General features: G+C 36.4%; 1 protein-coding gene across 1 annotated transcript in view; it reads left to right on the top strand.

Annotated features, from left to right (window-relative positions):
• Positions 1–7,716: 7,716 nt before the first annotated feature.
• The window catches only part of LOC308689519 (uncharacterized protein), a 28,593-nt gene continuing 19,801 nt past the window's right edge, over positions 7,717–16,508 (top strand). Inside the window, exons 1-2 of the mRNA XM_081363264.1 lie at positions 7,717–7,789; positions 15,090–15,237. Coding sequence (XP_081219390.1) covers positions 15,153–15,237 — 85 coding nt within the window. The 5' untranslated portion in view covers positions 7,717–7,789; positions 15,090–15,152. The remainder of the gene's footprint in view (positions 7,790–15,089; positions 15,238–16,508) is intronic.

Below are 16,508 nucleotides of genomic sequence, written 5' to 3'. Positions count from 1 at the left end.
CATATTTGGCTGTAACTGAGTAATGTAGCACATTAATATTACTGTTACTGTTGTGTTGTGAGTTAAAGGTGTGTGTAACCCTTTATGAGCTATATGCCAGGCTCTTGCTGTGTTGCACAGTAATGTAATGAGTAGAGTAATGAGTTACTATCCATAGAGAATAACAAGTAAGGTAATGCATCATGGTATTTTTAAAAGTGAATAATGTGTATTACACGTTCTTGAGTAGTGACCCCAACACTAGTTATATCAAATATCAGTTGCATAAATACCATCAAGAGATGGTTTTCAAAATAGAAGACTGTCTGTCTGTTAACTTGTAGATGCCTTTTGAAATTTGAAGTAGCCTTGACAGAGCCACAGACTGGAGCACTGCAGTGCTTGCATATGGCTCTGTGGTTTCCAGAGGTTCTTGATGGAATTGGTTCTTCAAAATGAACTAGTACAGATGACCTTTTATGCCTGCTATTATTTTCCATGTCGCTGTTGTTACAGGTTTCAAATCTATCAACCTTTGTAATCTGAAGTTGTAAGGGACTTTGAAACTTAAAAAGTCCATCAAATTGTGCTTTCAAACAAATGTCCACCTGAAATTATTTAGCAACCATTTTAAATACTTGGTTAAAGTAAAGCATTCTGGGAAATGGAGTCATGTTCCATCATGTTCCACAAAATTACAATTACAATAAATCAAACTTAATTATTTCTTCTGTGACTAGAGCTTTTAACATTCATTGCTGGGGCAAAACATATCCTTTTAATGTAATCTGTACAAGTAGTTCAAACTAATATCATTTATAATGCAATCATATCTGACATATACTGTAAAGCTTCATTGTTAAACACTTCACTTAAAATATGTATATTAATTTCTTTGAATTTTTATTGAATTGCAATTCTGCTTCATTTAATTCAAATTCGAATTGTAATTCTAGATCCTGTTTTTGACATCAATTCAAATTCAATTCAAATTCAAGAATTGAATTGGAATTAAGGAGTCATTCTCAATTCAATTCTGAATTGTGCACAAGCCTGGTTCCTAGAACTATTGGCTATAGTACCCGGATGTCGGCGTGTTCGCACCGCAGGAACTAGGAACGATTTTAGTTCTAGGAACTCCATTTGTAGGAACTAATTTAGGTCCTACTTCAGAGTAGGGTCTAAACCAGCACTATTCGCCTTATTCACCTGGCGGCCATTTTGAAAACTCGAACGCCGTTGAGGGGTACACAAACCCGGAAGTTTGACTCCGACGCATACGATCTTCTATGGAAGATTCAGCAGCTCCAGACATATAATAAAACTAACCTTAAAATTACGACCAGGATGCCTTCTGATGTGTATTATCCATTGTCGAGGCTATAGCACGTTAGTTGGCTAGAAAAAAAGAGCTATAGAGAGTATTTTGCTAAATATGTGTAGGCCTACTATATTACATATTTATTATATTTGTACTTATATCATTAAATAAAGTTGTTATTATAATAAAAAAACGCATTATATTTAATTTGAGTTATTTTAACCTTAAATAATACTGCCAGCTGTATGTTTACAGCATTAGGGGAGTTGTTTTTTTCTTTAGAAAATGTAATGCCTATCTTGAATACCTAATATTGATCCAAATGAGTCAATATTAAATCAAATCACACTAATTGAATTGAAATAATAAAAAAGCGTAGCTTACCAGAAATTGTAGGCTACCATGTAAACATTGTAACATGTTGTCACTAAACCTAATAAAATTCAGTTTAGTTACTAAAAATGTTTTGACAATCCCAACACACTTATTGTAATGCAATATATTTTTTTTACATTGGGGAACACAGCCGTGAGGCGCCATTGCACTGAGATAAATCGCGTTGTGAGAACTCCCGGAAGTGGTCAGTGTACCCCTCAGGCTCGGTGGAACGTTCGAGGTGAATAAGGCGAATAGGAACTATCCGTGACGTTAGTGTACGCTGATTGACCGAACGCACGCGGAACACCAGCACCCGCCATTTTTAAAACAGCTATAATGTAAACACATTATAGCCTATATATTTACTCCATAAACTAACTATACAAACATGGAAAACAGTGATAGATGGGTCTCTAAACCTTAAATGCTGAAGAGAAAATCCAACGCAACTTTGAGGGGACCAAGCCAAACATGATTATGTAGGCTACTAACCTTTTTTCATATACTGTCTACTTTCTATAACAGTTCTATCTAATAAGATATTAAACAGTACTGTGTTAGACAGATCGCTAACTAATAAACACAGAGAATGCGAGCATTGTTTGCTCTGGCGTTCTCAGCGCCGCCAAAATAAAGGTCCGTCGCGCCGTCAAAATAAAAGTCACCGTGCTTGCGTCACTCCCTTACCCCTCCTACCAGTTCCTATGGCCACTTGGCCAGTGCGAACGCAAACAGCAAAACCGAGTTTGGGGGAGAGTAGTTCTTAGAACTGTTTAGAAGTGGACAGTTCCTAGAACTAAGTTACTAGAACTACTTGGTCGGAAAGCGGCTATTGTTGCAAGGTGGCCTGGGAGCACACATGACTCCTATATCTTTACCAACTCATCTGTGGGTCAAGAGGCCCAAAACTTGAAAGGACAGTGGAGGCTGCTTGGTGACAGCGGATATCCATTGAGGCCATATCTGTTCACCCCTGTTGCTAATCCTGTCCGTAACAGTGAGGCAGATTTCAATGAGGCTCACCGTGTTGCCCGAAGTATTGTGGAGCGCACTTTAGGGAGGTGGAAGCTACGCTTTCGGGCCATTCACAAGTCCAGTGGTGGTCTTCTTTTTGTGCCACAAAAGTGCTGTGCTGTAATAACAGTAACAGCTATGTTGCACAACATTGCAGTGCGGGCAAGAGTGCCCTTGGACATCAGGGAGGAAGATGAAGAGATGGAGGAAGAGAATGAAGTTTAGATGCAACTTCATGATGATCAACCAAGACATGTTCAATACATGGCTGGGTTTCATGCACGCCAGCAAGTCACTGACACATTTTTTTGAGTTCCTCCTTTATTTGTGTCATCTTTAAAGCACATTAAATATTTTTTGTTAAATACAACATTTGTAGTACCCTTGAAATGTCCATATACAACAGTGTACTTTTTTTTTTTCATTCTAACAATTATTCATGTTCAGTTATGTCATTTTTATTTTATTACTTTATTTCTATATTGAATTGTGTAATGAGTAGAAAATATAAATGAATAAAAATATATGTAAAAAAAAAAAAAAGAGAAATGACTTTGAAGAGTACATTTTAGGTGCAATTTGCCGGTTGTCTAGCAGGTGCCCTCATAACTCTGTCTCCTTACGATGCACTTCAGGCTTTACGATTACTCCAGAGCACTCGTAGATCTACGAAGATTTTCAAGTGCAACTTAAGTTACGATGCTTTTGGGAAACAGACCTAATATTAAGATCATTTGTACGATCATTTCTACGAACTTCTTAGGCTTACGATGCTTTTGAGAAACACAGCCCAGGCTGGTTCATTGTGTTTCCAGCTCTGAAACTTTGTAAGCTCTTCAGTCTTGCCCTTGAACTTGGATTTTGCTTTGTCACAGAAAATGCACTGATTGGGAAACAAGAATGAACACCTTCTTGGAGCTCCTTCAGATTGAATTGACAGAGATTTGACATGGCGCAGAGAGTACTTTTTCAATGATGATAATTCACCAGATGTAGAAGCCTTTGACACTTGCAAACAATCTATTTTCCCTGTAAAGCTTTTATAGCAGTATTGGTGATAGCCAATTGTATCCAAATGCAAGTCTTCTAATGTTAATGTATATCTAATGTAAATCTGTTCACAAATATCCATCATGCGGTATGGTGAACTGGCTGCTTCACAGAGTCTCATATCTCGGATACTGTGCAGATATGATAGCTTCTCGCTTTCCAAAAGCCTGTGATTATAGTAAAAACTGTTGAAAAATTACTTATGACTTAGTTATGACTACAAAGGTGTTTCTTAATTATAGTTTCAAATACTTACTGAAATTGTTCCAAAAGAGAGAGCAGTGGGAGATGGCGATCTGCATGTACCAACCAAGGGCCACCAACTGCAAAGCCCCAACATTCCCAAACTGGCAGTTAGCCAACTTTTTGGACCTTTTTGGAATTTTTTCTGTAGTTTTACAAAGTTAATTTGCTTTGTTTTGTTTACTTCAAAAGTAAAGCTATTTTCAGTTTCTTCAGGTTCGGGATAGGTGCAGTAAAAGGTTAAAATAAACCCCATTTCAGGCTGCTATTAGTATAATAGAAACGTTGTCAAATGAGCTTTTATGCTGTTTTTGACCATAGATGGTCAAGATGTTGTAAAATATAACAACTAACAATTTCCCTGGGTCAGAATTGTATGGAAAAATGTGTCCATTTGTCTCTGTGAGTTGTTTACATCAGAAGTTATGGCACTTTATATCACATTAGATTTTTCGGGTTTGGTGCAAAGGATTAAAAATAAAGCATTTTGGACATTATTTCAGCTTGGTACCCAATTTAATCTTAAAATAGACACTTGAATGATAAAGAAATAACAGGTTGTGAAAAAAAATCACCCTATGCGCTTGAGAAAACGAAAATATAGTTGATCCTCTACAAATGAAGCCTTTGGGACATTATTTCAGCTTGGTACCTGGCAGATTCTGAAAATAGACAATTTAAGGATTTAAAAATATCAGGTGGCATAAAAAAAGCCGGGGGGTGCGCGTGGACCCCTATTTCCATCTAGACTATAAATAGATTCTAAACATACAGTACATATTGTTATTACTACTATCATTAAATTGAAGAACCTATAATGAACCCATTTGACTATGTACAAATGTAGTAAAACAAACAACTTCACTTCTGCTTTTGATTTCTCCTACTCTCAATCTTTGGGGTTTCTCTGACTTCTCTAGTTGTATTTAGCATGAGATGAGAAAACTCACCCTTAAAGTTGCAGATGTAACTCAAAATATATAATTTGAAGCTCTTCTCTTTTTTTGCTGTTGGGTGTGACGGCTGACTACCTCACAATACGAGTAACATCATTCATGGTAATCGTGGGAAGCTGTAGTAAACAGCGAGTGTAATTTGCCATCTTCTCCAGCTCATTCGCCAATTTTCAAAACGGCTTGTGGCGCAGCACCCGATGTAACTAATCTGGCTGAGACAAAAACGCGGAAGCGCATAGAGTTTATTGGAATATATATATGCCACATAATTCTGACAAGTTACTGAGTCTTTCTTTAAAGCAAATCATTAAAATATATAACTCATTAAGACACTCAAAAGCCAATTTGAATTATTGTATGTATATCTGCTAATTGGGAATATTTAACATTACTGGCCTACTGAATACCTTGAAACATATTGATTTTAATATGAAAATAACATTACTTGAATCACCAAAAGAAATAACAGAGGAGATAATGGATCTCCTTTTCTGACACCTCTACCTATATTGAATTGTGGTCCCAAAAGGTAGTTTAACAGAACTATTGCAATTATCATCCACATATGAAGCCAGATTGACAATAATCTATGATTTAATTTAAACATGACTAACTTTAGTCGATTTGCAAAGATATGTGAGAATAATTTAGAACCATTATTGATTAAAGTTAGGAAAAGTGGTGTGAGTTGTGCCAGTTTTTACTCAAAGTGACTTTAAAGTGAGGCCATGGCAGTAATGCCTTCAACCTAAGGATGTACATATATTTCAGGATGTGGTGCATCCCTGAGAACAATAACTTTGGATCTGAAATAAATTGTTTCAGAAATATAGCTCTTGGGATAAAAGTGGTCTCATGGCACAACTTGCCCCTGGTGCGGGGGAAGTTGTGCCTTTGGGGGAATACATTGGGGGTAAATTGTGCCAGTGATTTCTGAAGTAAAACAGAACATTTTAATGTTATGAACCGTAATGCTATCTGAAAGCAAGATAAATTCAATACAAAATTACTAATTTAAGGTTTATTTAGATATTGTCACCCTGGAATACCATAGCATGCGTTTTTCCTACTATGGTCAATTGCATAGGGATTTTGTATTGAACATAACTCTGGATCACAGTGTCATAGAGACAAGGGGGCGGGCTCATTTTACTCAGACGACCAATCAGTCTCTCAGGATCATTGTGAAGCTATCAAGCTACGCCCTAGCAACCATTTAGAGCACCATAGCAACACAATATATGATATTTGTGAATCATTTCAGGCAAAAAGGCTTTGGCAATAGATGCCTGTTGACATAGCGCTGTCTGTCAATTATGTATCGTATAAGAATAAAGTGACTAGGCTAATTTCTAAACATCCTATTGTGACATAGGATTAAAACGGAATAAAACTTCTCTTTAAAGTCCGCCAGAACCGGAAGTTGCAAACGACTTTTCTCCAGTGTTGTGACGTATTTCCCAGTGAAAAGGAATATTGAACAGAGGGCAGGGTTTTACTCTAGCGCTCCTCCTCTCTATCGCTCGCTCATAACAGACTAACGGTTTGAGGGGAGTGGTTAAGCGTTTCCCAACCCAAGTCCTCAAACCTACGTCATCAGGGAAGGTCCTCCAATGTAGAGGGGAGGGGCATTTTCAGACTTTGATTAAAGATTATGAAGCCAAAACATTTTTTTTGTGTGGATTGACTTGCATGGATGAATTGTTCACCACAAAACGATCAATTTAGGCAAACAAAGTAAATATGGTCAATTTTGATTTCATGTGGACTATAATAACATAGTGCAAACTCAAAACTGAAATCAGTGTTAGCTAAATTAAACAAATAACAGGCAGGCCTAAGTCAAACAATGATGAGGCATGCCCATCTCCTCACTTCTCAAGATTATCCCCTGTGAATATGTAGGTCTAGGTCAGTGGTTCTCAATCCTGGTGCTGGGGACCCACAGCTCTGCACAGTTTGTATGTCTCCCTCATTTAACACACCTGATTCAGATCATCATCTCGTTAGGAAAGAGCTCAATGAACTGAACTGGGAGTGTCAGATAAAGGAGACATATAAACTGTGCAGAGCTGTGGGTCCCCAGGACCAGGATTGAGAACCACTGGTCTAGGTGGTCTGGATCTGGCACAGCTTAACCCATGCCCTTTGGCACAAATCACCCCAGACCCACAAGTTTGAAAAACTAGCATGATCCAGCAGTTAAGAGCTAACATCATGCTAACTGTATAGACTCATTGTGTAGCCTACTAAAGCACTAAAACATGTGTGAAATGTTTTCAAACTTGTCTATAATTGTTCAGACACTACAATCAAAAAACCTTAATCATAGAAATTTTACTTTGAAAAGGAAAAAAACAGTTTTTTTGCACTAAAATATGCTTAACTCTCATGCCATGTGTCTCTCTTCTTTGGAGGACGAGTAAAAGTGATTGCATTTCAAAATGATGTGGTCACATGACCAATTTCTTCTATGGTTTTCCAGAAACAAGGGTGGAACCACTTCCCCCCTGGCACAAATCACCCCACTCTCCCCTAGGCCTCCAATTCTCTATAAATCTTCAACCGGCTTAGGAATCAGTGTAATCAATCCCTGTAACATAGTTGGCAACAATACTTAATTTTCCAAAATTCTAAGATATCTTATTTAAATTCTTTGTAAAATTCACAGGTCAAGAAACGATGGTTTGAAACGGAACATCTTCCTCTTTGTCACCCTCCAGCACATTAGGTGGCGCTTTGCTCCCTTTTATCGGTTTGCAACTCGCCAGTGAATGCACAGAAGAAGAATCACACGTCATAAGGCTGCGCCGCACTTTCGTGTCTGAGGTGAATCGACTGAAGAAAGGTTTGTGTTTTGAAGCATTTTAAGTGTTTAAGTTAATAAGAACAGTTGATTCAATGGTGTATTTTTTGCAAGCGCTGTAATGGATTATTATTCAACGTGACATTGTAATGCTGTATCTAACATTTATTAGTGTTTTTAAGTGTTTAAGTTGATAAAGACCGCTGATTCAATGGTATAGTTGTTGCAAGCGCTGTAGAATGAATGCATTATTATTCAACGTGACATTGTAATCCTGTATCTAACATTTATTAGTCTTATTTTTTGTGAGTAAAGTGCACACAAAAGTAATAGAAAAGATGTGTCTCATTTTCTTGGTTAATAACTGGAGATGTCCTCAATATAATTTAATTTACTTTGAATGTGCTTAAAGGTTTTCGTCGTGGAAATGACTTTTTCTCTCTTCAAACATTGTAACGTTAGCTTTTTATTATTTCGCACATCCGGGTCACAAACTGCTCGTTCACTTTAAAATACCGAAAAGCAAAATAGTGCTTTAATTATTGATCATCATTGAGGAAAACAGAAGAAAATCAGCAAATACGAATTACACTGGCAATTATTGTATTAATTATTGATAGTTTTATAGATTACTGAGTTTTGCCCCATTATCTAAACCCATCAACCACAGTTTACAAAGAAAAAACAAAAACAAAAGGTAAAACTAAGAAAAAGTGTCTTTATTCCTTGTGCATATTTCATGATTTAAAGTGGAGCGCACAAGCCTACTGTATGTATATGTGCAATACTTCAGTCTGATCACCTTTTTTATTAAAGAAAGCAAGAAATGAATGTTCATATTCATACAAACATCACATTAAAGAGCATTAGAAGTAGACAAGGTTATACATCCCATAAAATATTAATTATGAGTAAAGACTGTACAAATTATACATTAATAATGTGTGCAATTTTTTTTTCATACATTAATTTCACTTTATGATATAGTCAAGTATTAGAACAAAATTAAAGTTGTTCAAATTAGTGATTATTTCCAGCCCAAATTCCCGTTCCAATGCCCAAAGTGTCCCATCCTCTGGCTTGGACTGGATATGATTATGTTTTAGACAAGATTGGAGATAAATCATAATAAATATGCCACAACAATAAAAACAATAACTTGCAGATCTTCATTTATCTCAGGACTGTGAAAACACCAGCAACGCTGTGACATTATCGCACATTAAAGTGGGTAACAATGAAATGTGAGGTAACTACTTTGTCAAGTTTAATGAAGTTTAATTTTCTTGTCAAAATTGGCGATCTTCCATCGACAATAATGCAGGCATAAGTTTGATTGATTGTGTTTTAAGGGGTGGGGGCAGAAAATCATACGTTACCATTTATATGTTGCTATTTGAATGAACTATTAGAGCGCCCAGCATCATCTTACCGGGACTTACGCTTGTTACAATCCAACACTTTGAGCACGCTCTCTCTCTCTCTCTCTCTCTCTCTCTCTCTCACTCACTCACTCACTCACTCACTCACTCACTCACTCACACACACAGTCAGTCCTCTTAAACATCTTTCATGGTGTTTTTTTATTAAAACATTCGCAGATAGGAAACGCCAACGGTAAGCAACAAGAACATAACCTTTTTCATTTAATACACCCTTAAATCGGTGTGACGCTCATGTAAGGATATACAAAAGTGGTTATTCACAAACAATCACAACAATAAACAACAAAGTGCACTCACATGCTGCGTAATCAAAGAACGCAATAAACAGTAAGAAGAACTATAATCACATAAAAAAAATAACACATCGCTAAATGGGCAGTTCAGACCAGACGCGCTCTCTCTCTCTAGCTCTCTCTCTCTCTCTCTCTCTCTCTCTCTCTCTCTCTCTCGCTCTCTCTCGCTCTCTCTCACACACTGCTGCTGTAGAGGCAGTTTAGTAAAAGATTTTTTTTATCAAATACTCCAAATCTCCACCCTCCATAATTACAATTAATAATTTTAGCTAACTAGCTAAACAAGATGTCAACACAAATCCACAAATCTTCCGCTATTTCATTCATTCATTCATTGACGATGATAACGTGATGTGATTGGCCTGATGCCAACAAGTTCATGGCTTCCCTTGACACTATCCTATCCTTTTTTTTTTATCAAGGGACGCCAACTCAGCCTGGCCTCCTCACAGACACAGGGTGCAGTACCATGTTTTCAACGCTCATTCACCATGTCACTTTTATAGGGGCGCTGTTTTACACATCATAAAACGCTCAGTAATGAATGAAGAGAGACGATGAGGAGATGACAGAAGGATTACGTAAACTGTGAAAACAAAAGTGTTTATTAAATGACGATTATATTCTGAAAAAGTGAGGAAGCCTGGCTTCCCTTGGCCTCCGCAAGAAAACGCCACTGCTGACAAGTTATAATGGGAGAAATGGAGCCATTCAAAATTCCCCCCAGAAGATTTTCCAATTCTTCTTTTTTTTTTTTTTTTTTATGTGGTCAATTCGATATAAGTTCTCAAAAATCACGATTCAATCTTTTTTTGTGTATTTATTTAATTTATTTATTTAACATTACACATAATATCTGATTGACGTTAATCTCAATTACTAGTCTTCTAAGAGGGTGGAGGGATAGAGTTGTGGGCAGGGTTATGGTGTGGTTAGATATTCTAGCTCCACCCATTAGACCCAAAATTACATTCACTTACGGCTGGGCGATTTAAATCGTGATATTGTTATGCGCATCTCGTCAGTAAAGCCGGTTCCTTGATTAGTAGTAAATCGCCTTCACCTGCTTTCAGATGGAGCGGCATTTACTACATAGAGTTGTAGTTAACTGACAAGCTGAGCCATATCGCATTAAAATCGCGGACGTATCGCCAGCGTTAATTAATGCGATATGGCTCAGCTTGTCAGTTATTTACGGCTCTTTGTAGTAAATGCCGCTCCATCTGAAAGCAGGTGAAGGCGATTTACTACTAATCAAGGAACCGGCTTTACTGACGAGATGCGCATAACAATATCACGATTTAAATCACCCAGCCCTACATTCACTCCTTGCTGGAGCTCTAGTGAGGAGGAGCAAGAGGTAAGCTCCACCCACATTTGCTCTGCAGTGAGCAGCTTCTGCATTTTGCATTAGTTTTTCAAAGCGGTAGGATTTCTAAAACACTGTTGGACAATGTTGATCTTTAAAATCAACACACCCCTCTCTTTATTGCTCCACCTCCAATAATCACACTTCAATCTTAAGAGCCCTGCTCTGAGTCGGTCCGGAACCCTTTTCTCTGTTGTATTGTCTCTGGTCTATTTCTGCAGTCTTTCTTCAAATCTCCCTCTTGCTTGTTCTCTCTGCTCCACTGTAGAGAAAGAACATTTGTATCATCATATTGGATTCATGCATTACTGTTAAAGTGACAGCAGCCTAATATTCCTAATATTTTTAATCTTAATCAAACTACAAAATACAAAGAAATATCTCCTTTCTTTTCAATTAATACAATTTTTGTAACTTCAGTGAAGATTATTTGCTGTGTTAGGCTATTTTACATTTGATTACTTTATTCAATTTCTGAACCTGAGAACTACTGTTGAACTACCTGAAAAACCTTAAAACCACTGAATATTATATTTGTGTATTTGTTCTATTGTATTTATTTGTGTTATTGCTTAGTTAGCCTAAATTATTTGTTCTTTTTTATTAATGACTGTTAACTTATCTTTAATAATCTTAGGATTCTAATCAAATTTAGGCTATATTAGTTATTATTTTAGCTGTGGTATCGAAATTGGAATCGAGAATTGTTCAATTTCACTGTTATCTAAAATTGTGGGTGTCGTAACCTTATTACATGGGTCAAAAACAACAACGACAAAAACAATAACTCTTTTATTCATTTATTGCTTTTTTTGTGGTGGTGCCAGAAAAATAATAATAATTGAATTCATTGAGTCAAATCGAGAACTTAATCAAATTGAAATCTTGTGAATCTAATTGAATTGGGACACCTGTATCGATACCCAGCCCTAAATTTGTATAATTTGTGTTCTAGTGTTATTTTTTATTTTTTTGGCTAAACAGGTCATTTAAGTCTATTAAAGGCAGGGTAGGCAATTTCAGAGATGCTAGCAATTAGGGCTGGGTGATATGACCAAAATCTCATATCACGAAATAAGTCATCTCATATCCCAGTAACGATATATATCACAATATAGTACATTTTCTTTAAATTCAATCAATTAATAGATTATATATATTTACCACATGGAAAATACTTTCTTTTAGTATATGTAAACTAAAAGAATAGTTGATATATATATTGAGTATATATTAAGTATATACTCAAAAATTCATATGTGAATATTTTCCTCCCTTTATTTAGAACTTCTGGGCAAATGTTTGATTAAGAATGTAGAAATATAAAACATGAATGATATGTAAAACAGTTTTCAAAAACAAATGATTACAGGCCCAACATAAAATTTTGATATATAAAATACCAAATGTAAACATTGTACTTTCAAGTATAAAGCCGCTATCAGGGCTCCGAACCTGTTCAATGAATGAAAACATACTAAATAAATTTTGACAGGAACATAACCAGAAACGGAAACAAAATCAAATTTAATCGTTCTGAACAGACACACTTTAAAATGACTATTAACGTTATTTTATCTTAAATATTATGTTATTGTTAAATATTTTAATTTGGCAGTCAACCAATTATGAATTCAAATAGTACATACTGTGCAAATGTGATATTGACGCATAGCCAATATCAATGTGAGTGAAATGCCTGCGGTCACTAAATGTCAAAAGTGAAAATGAATAGCAGGTAATATACAACTTTTTGTTTGTTGAAACCAGTGAAAATTGCAGGATAGTGTAGAACATTGATTCACACAATGTCACATCACGCACTTACAGGAAACATAATAAAACTAAATATATCAAACTAATATATAGGCCTATATGCAAAATATAGGCTATTTCACTTAAATAACTACAAATTAACAAAACGAAAGGAAAAATTTTAGGGCTGTACTGTCCTAGTCGATTAATTGATCGATACGTTCTGGTTCGACCAAAATTCTGATTGGTCGATTTTCTGCCGCGTTTATTTCATCAGTTTTGCCGCGCTGAGGCGCGGTGGAAAGCACTAACTGCTAATGGGGGTGTTTTTAGAGTACCCTTGTTTCACTGTAACAGTCTGTTTTCAAAACACCCCCCTTGTTTTCACCTTTTTTGGATTAGCCCAACCCAAGAGAGAGCGTCGAGCGATAACTAGAAGGTTTGATGCTGAATATTATTTATTTAATTGTGAGAGCGTTTAATAGTCAGTCCTCTTCTAACATGTCAACAAGAAAGAAATCGACAGTGTGGCAGCATTTTGTTAAAATTGATAACAGGAAAAAGGTCGAATGCAAAGTTTGCAAGCAACGGTTTTCCACAGCTTGACGACAAACATGACATATCATCTAAAAGTGGTAAGCTCACTTGTCTGCGTTAGCTTGCCCTGTCTGTTTTGAGTAACTTAGGCTATATGAACAGAATTTGCATATTTCAATGTTTTAGTGTGATAACCTAATTTTTTTTTATTTTTTATTTGGAGCCTAATGCACAATTGCGCTGTGCTGTTGTTTTGTTTTAAGCCTGTTTTATACTTCTGCATCGGACCTATGCCGGAGCCTCTACACACTGTAGGCAACGCGTGGGTTTTCATTTATACTTCTGCGTCGTTGTCCGCGTTGACGCGCGCAGAGGGAGCATGTGAAACCCCGAGGGAGGGGTTCTGTCAGACCAATCACCGCGCTTGTGTCCGCGTAGAATTGACGCGTTGTTACATTTTTGGAGAGGTGCACGTCAGGGTACGCCAAAGGGTACACGCGCTACACAGAGCCTACGACGTAGCTACGGCGTTAGTTCGACGCAGAAGTATAAAACAGGCTTTAGTTTTGAGCCTAGGATGCTTTATTTTTCAGTTATGCACTTTATTTCGTTTCTGCTCTTGATCTGGTTTAATAAATATTATTTTTTTTATTAAAGTGGACGTGCCTTTTGTGTTTATTAAGAGTAAAAGCTTTAAGTTAATAGTCTATTCGTGTCTCAGCTGCGAAGCTGAGCTCATGTTCAGCCTCGCTCGGTGCGAGGACATGCACGGTGAAATGATAGTGTCTGACAGTTAACTTATTATTATAACTTATGACAAAAATAATTGTCTAAATTATGTTGCATATTCCTCAACAGTTCTTGTGATGATATCACTAGTTGACAACAGTACTATTTTCGGAAATCATAAGCTATCTATGATATTGCGCAGGTGCACGTGATGCAGCGCTGTCAGAGCTGACAAACTCGAGTGTCAGACTCATTTCAGTGCAAAATAATTAGGTCAAAAAGGATTTAATATACTGCAAATAGCCTACTAGTTGTTTGTTTATTTATAATTCATTTAGGCGGACAACAAGGCTACCAAGTCCTGCGCACAGTGCACATCTAATTAATTTAACGTTTTTTTTTTCTAACGTCATTTTTAGTCGATTTTTAGTCGAAAATTTCAGGACTTCAGTCGACCAAGATTTTCTTTGGTTGAGTACAGCCCTAAAAAATTTAGCTGACCTCGGTTCATGCGACGGGGTCCAAAGTTCACGGAAAGTAAACCGAGACGGCAGAAAACCGCATCGTGCTTGATTTCTGTTTTTTACAAAAGCTTTACAGTTTTTTTTATCATTTTTAGCTTCTATCCATATGACCATAAATTATGGAGTAACAGGTTCCTTAGAAGGATAACAATTCCTGTGATCGCACCGACGCCTCACACGCGCACACGTTCTAGCATTGCTAACTTGACATTAGGGTTGGGCCGATAGACGATACCATTGTCCATCGCGATGGCTGACAGACATCATGATGTTGTGCTGGCATCGTGAATATCTAGTGAAATTCGCTTCTCATTTGCTTAAAGTTTAAATGTCTGAACTTTTGTCGCGTATTTCGCATCACTTGACACACCCACATTCTGATGCCAACAGTCACTGTCTCTCGTGTCGCTGGTGGTGTGAACGCGGCTTAGTGTCTCAAAGCACTTAACATTAGACTTTAACTGAAGATGTACATGTTTTAAAATTTACACAATCAAAATTTATTGATTGCTATTAGGATGTGAAGAGAGTTTCAATCATAATAACAAGTAAGTGTTTATTGAAAAAATTGCTTACCCTAACTTTAACTCTCACTCTGACACTCCCTTACCAGTGCAGACGCACCCAGAGATTTAGTTTGGATTCATTTTTTTTTGTTAATTATCCTCATTATTCTATTATCTTTAACAGGACAGAGTGTCCAAACACACAGAAAAACTCCCGGTGAAGCAACGGAGATCCACGTGACACAAGATGGCGTTAATTAAAGAGGAGAGTGAAGAAATGAAGATTGAAGAAGTATTCAGTTTGAAACAAGAAGATACTGAGGAGCAAATAGGTTGGTTTCATTCTCAAAACTGAACTCAGTAATTTAAAATGTCGATGTCTACAGAAATGAATGATATTTTTCAAAGAATGTCCTATTTAAAGCAGTTTTATTTGACGTGTAGTGGGTCGCTCTTGGGCAGTAGGGGTGGGAATCTCTTGGCACTTCAGGATTCGATTACGATTCAGAATGGTGCGATGATAAAATGATTATTGATACATATTTTTTTTCTATACAGGATTTCTTCTTTTCTGACTGTGACGTTAGGGTGAATCTTTCTTTAATAACCTCACAATCCGATTCGATTCAGTGAGTCATGATCTGATTCCAAAATGATTCTTGATCTACATATTTTTTATTATTGATTAGGTTACCGACTTTAAATCTTAAATTTATTTGTACTTTTTTTTTAAATAACAATTATTTGTACATAATAATTTTAGTGACAATTTAATTACTTGTCTAATTATAAATGGGTAGGGGTGTAACGATACACAAAACTGACGGTTCGGTACGCCCCACGGTTCTCGGTTCGGTTCGGTGGGGTGGGGGTTCTTTTTTTTACAGTGGTTTAATGAACAATTTCTGTCTTTGTCTTTAAATTAATTCAATTACAATTAAACTTTTCACAAGGATATAAAAAAAAAGATCTGCTAATTCTGTAAACTAGGCTATATAGGGAGCCCACACATTACTATAACCTTAAAGGTTAACAATAGAGCCTAGACTTTTATCCTAATTTCAGATACTAATTATTTTTAGATATAATAATCAACACTCAACAACACATTGTATGAAAACATGTAAACTGCACATAAGGCAGTTTTCTCATTAACTTATGTTTTCTACTCTAATTTGTTATTGAAATCTAAATATTTACACAGTTGCTGTCATTTTCATGACAGATATTTAAATCATAGGCTACATTAAATAATCAAGATATCAATCATTAACATGTTAAGTAAAATATATTATATAGGCTAATATAGTGCATTTATTTAGTGCAAGAGTTCATTTAGGAACCAACAAGCTGTGGGCACTGAATGACTTGCCTGAGATAAATATAAGGCTATGTGACAAACTAAGACGTTTTATTGGCGTCTTTCCGTTGCTGAAACACTGATCAATTCATTACACAAGTTATGATGCCTTTCAGTAAGTATACTGTATCTTTTAACATACCTTCAGTCGGGCTGTCACTTTACGTTCGAAAATCGATTGCACAATCGATCGGACCAACCAACGCAAGTTTCGAAAACGAAAATAGGGAATCGATTTTAACG

Source organism: Scardinius erythrophthalmus (genome assembly GCF_964197995.2).
Source record: "Scardinius erythrophthalmus genome assembly, chromosome: 4".
Taxonomy (NCBI): Eukaryota; Metazoa; Chordata; class Actinopteri; order Cypriniformes; family Leuciscidae; genus Scardinius; species Scardinius erythrophthalmus.
The sequence above is the reverse complement of the archived record's forward strand: the minus strand, read 5'-3'. Positions and strand labels throughout refer to the sequence as shown.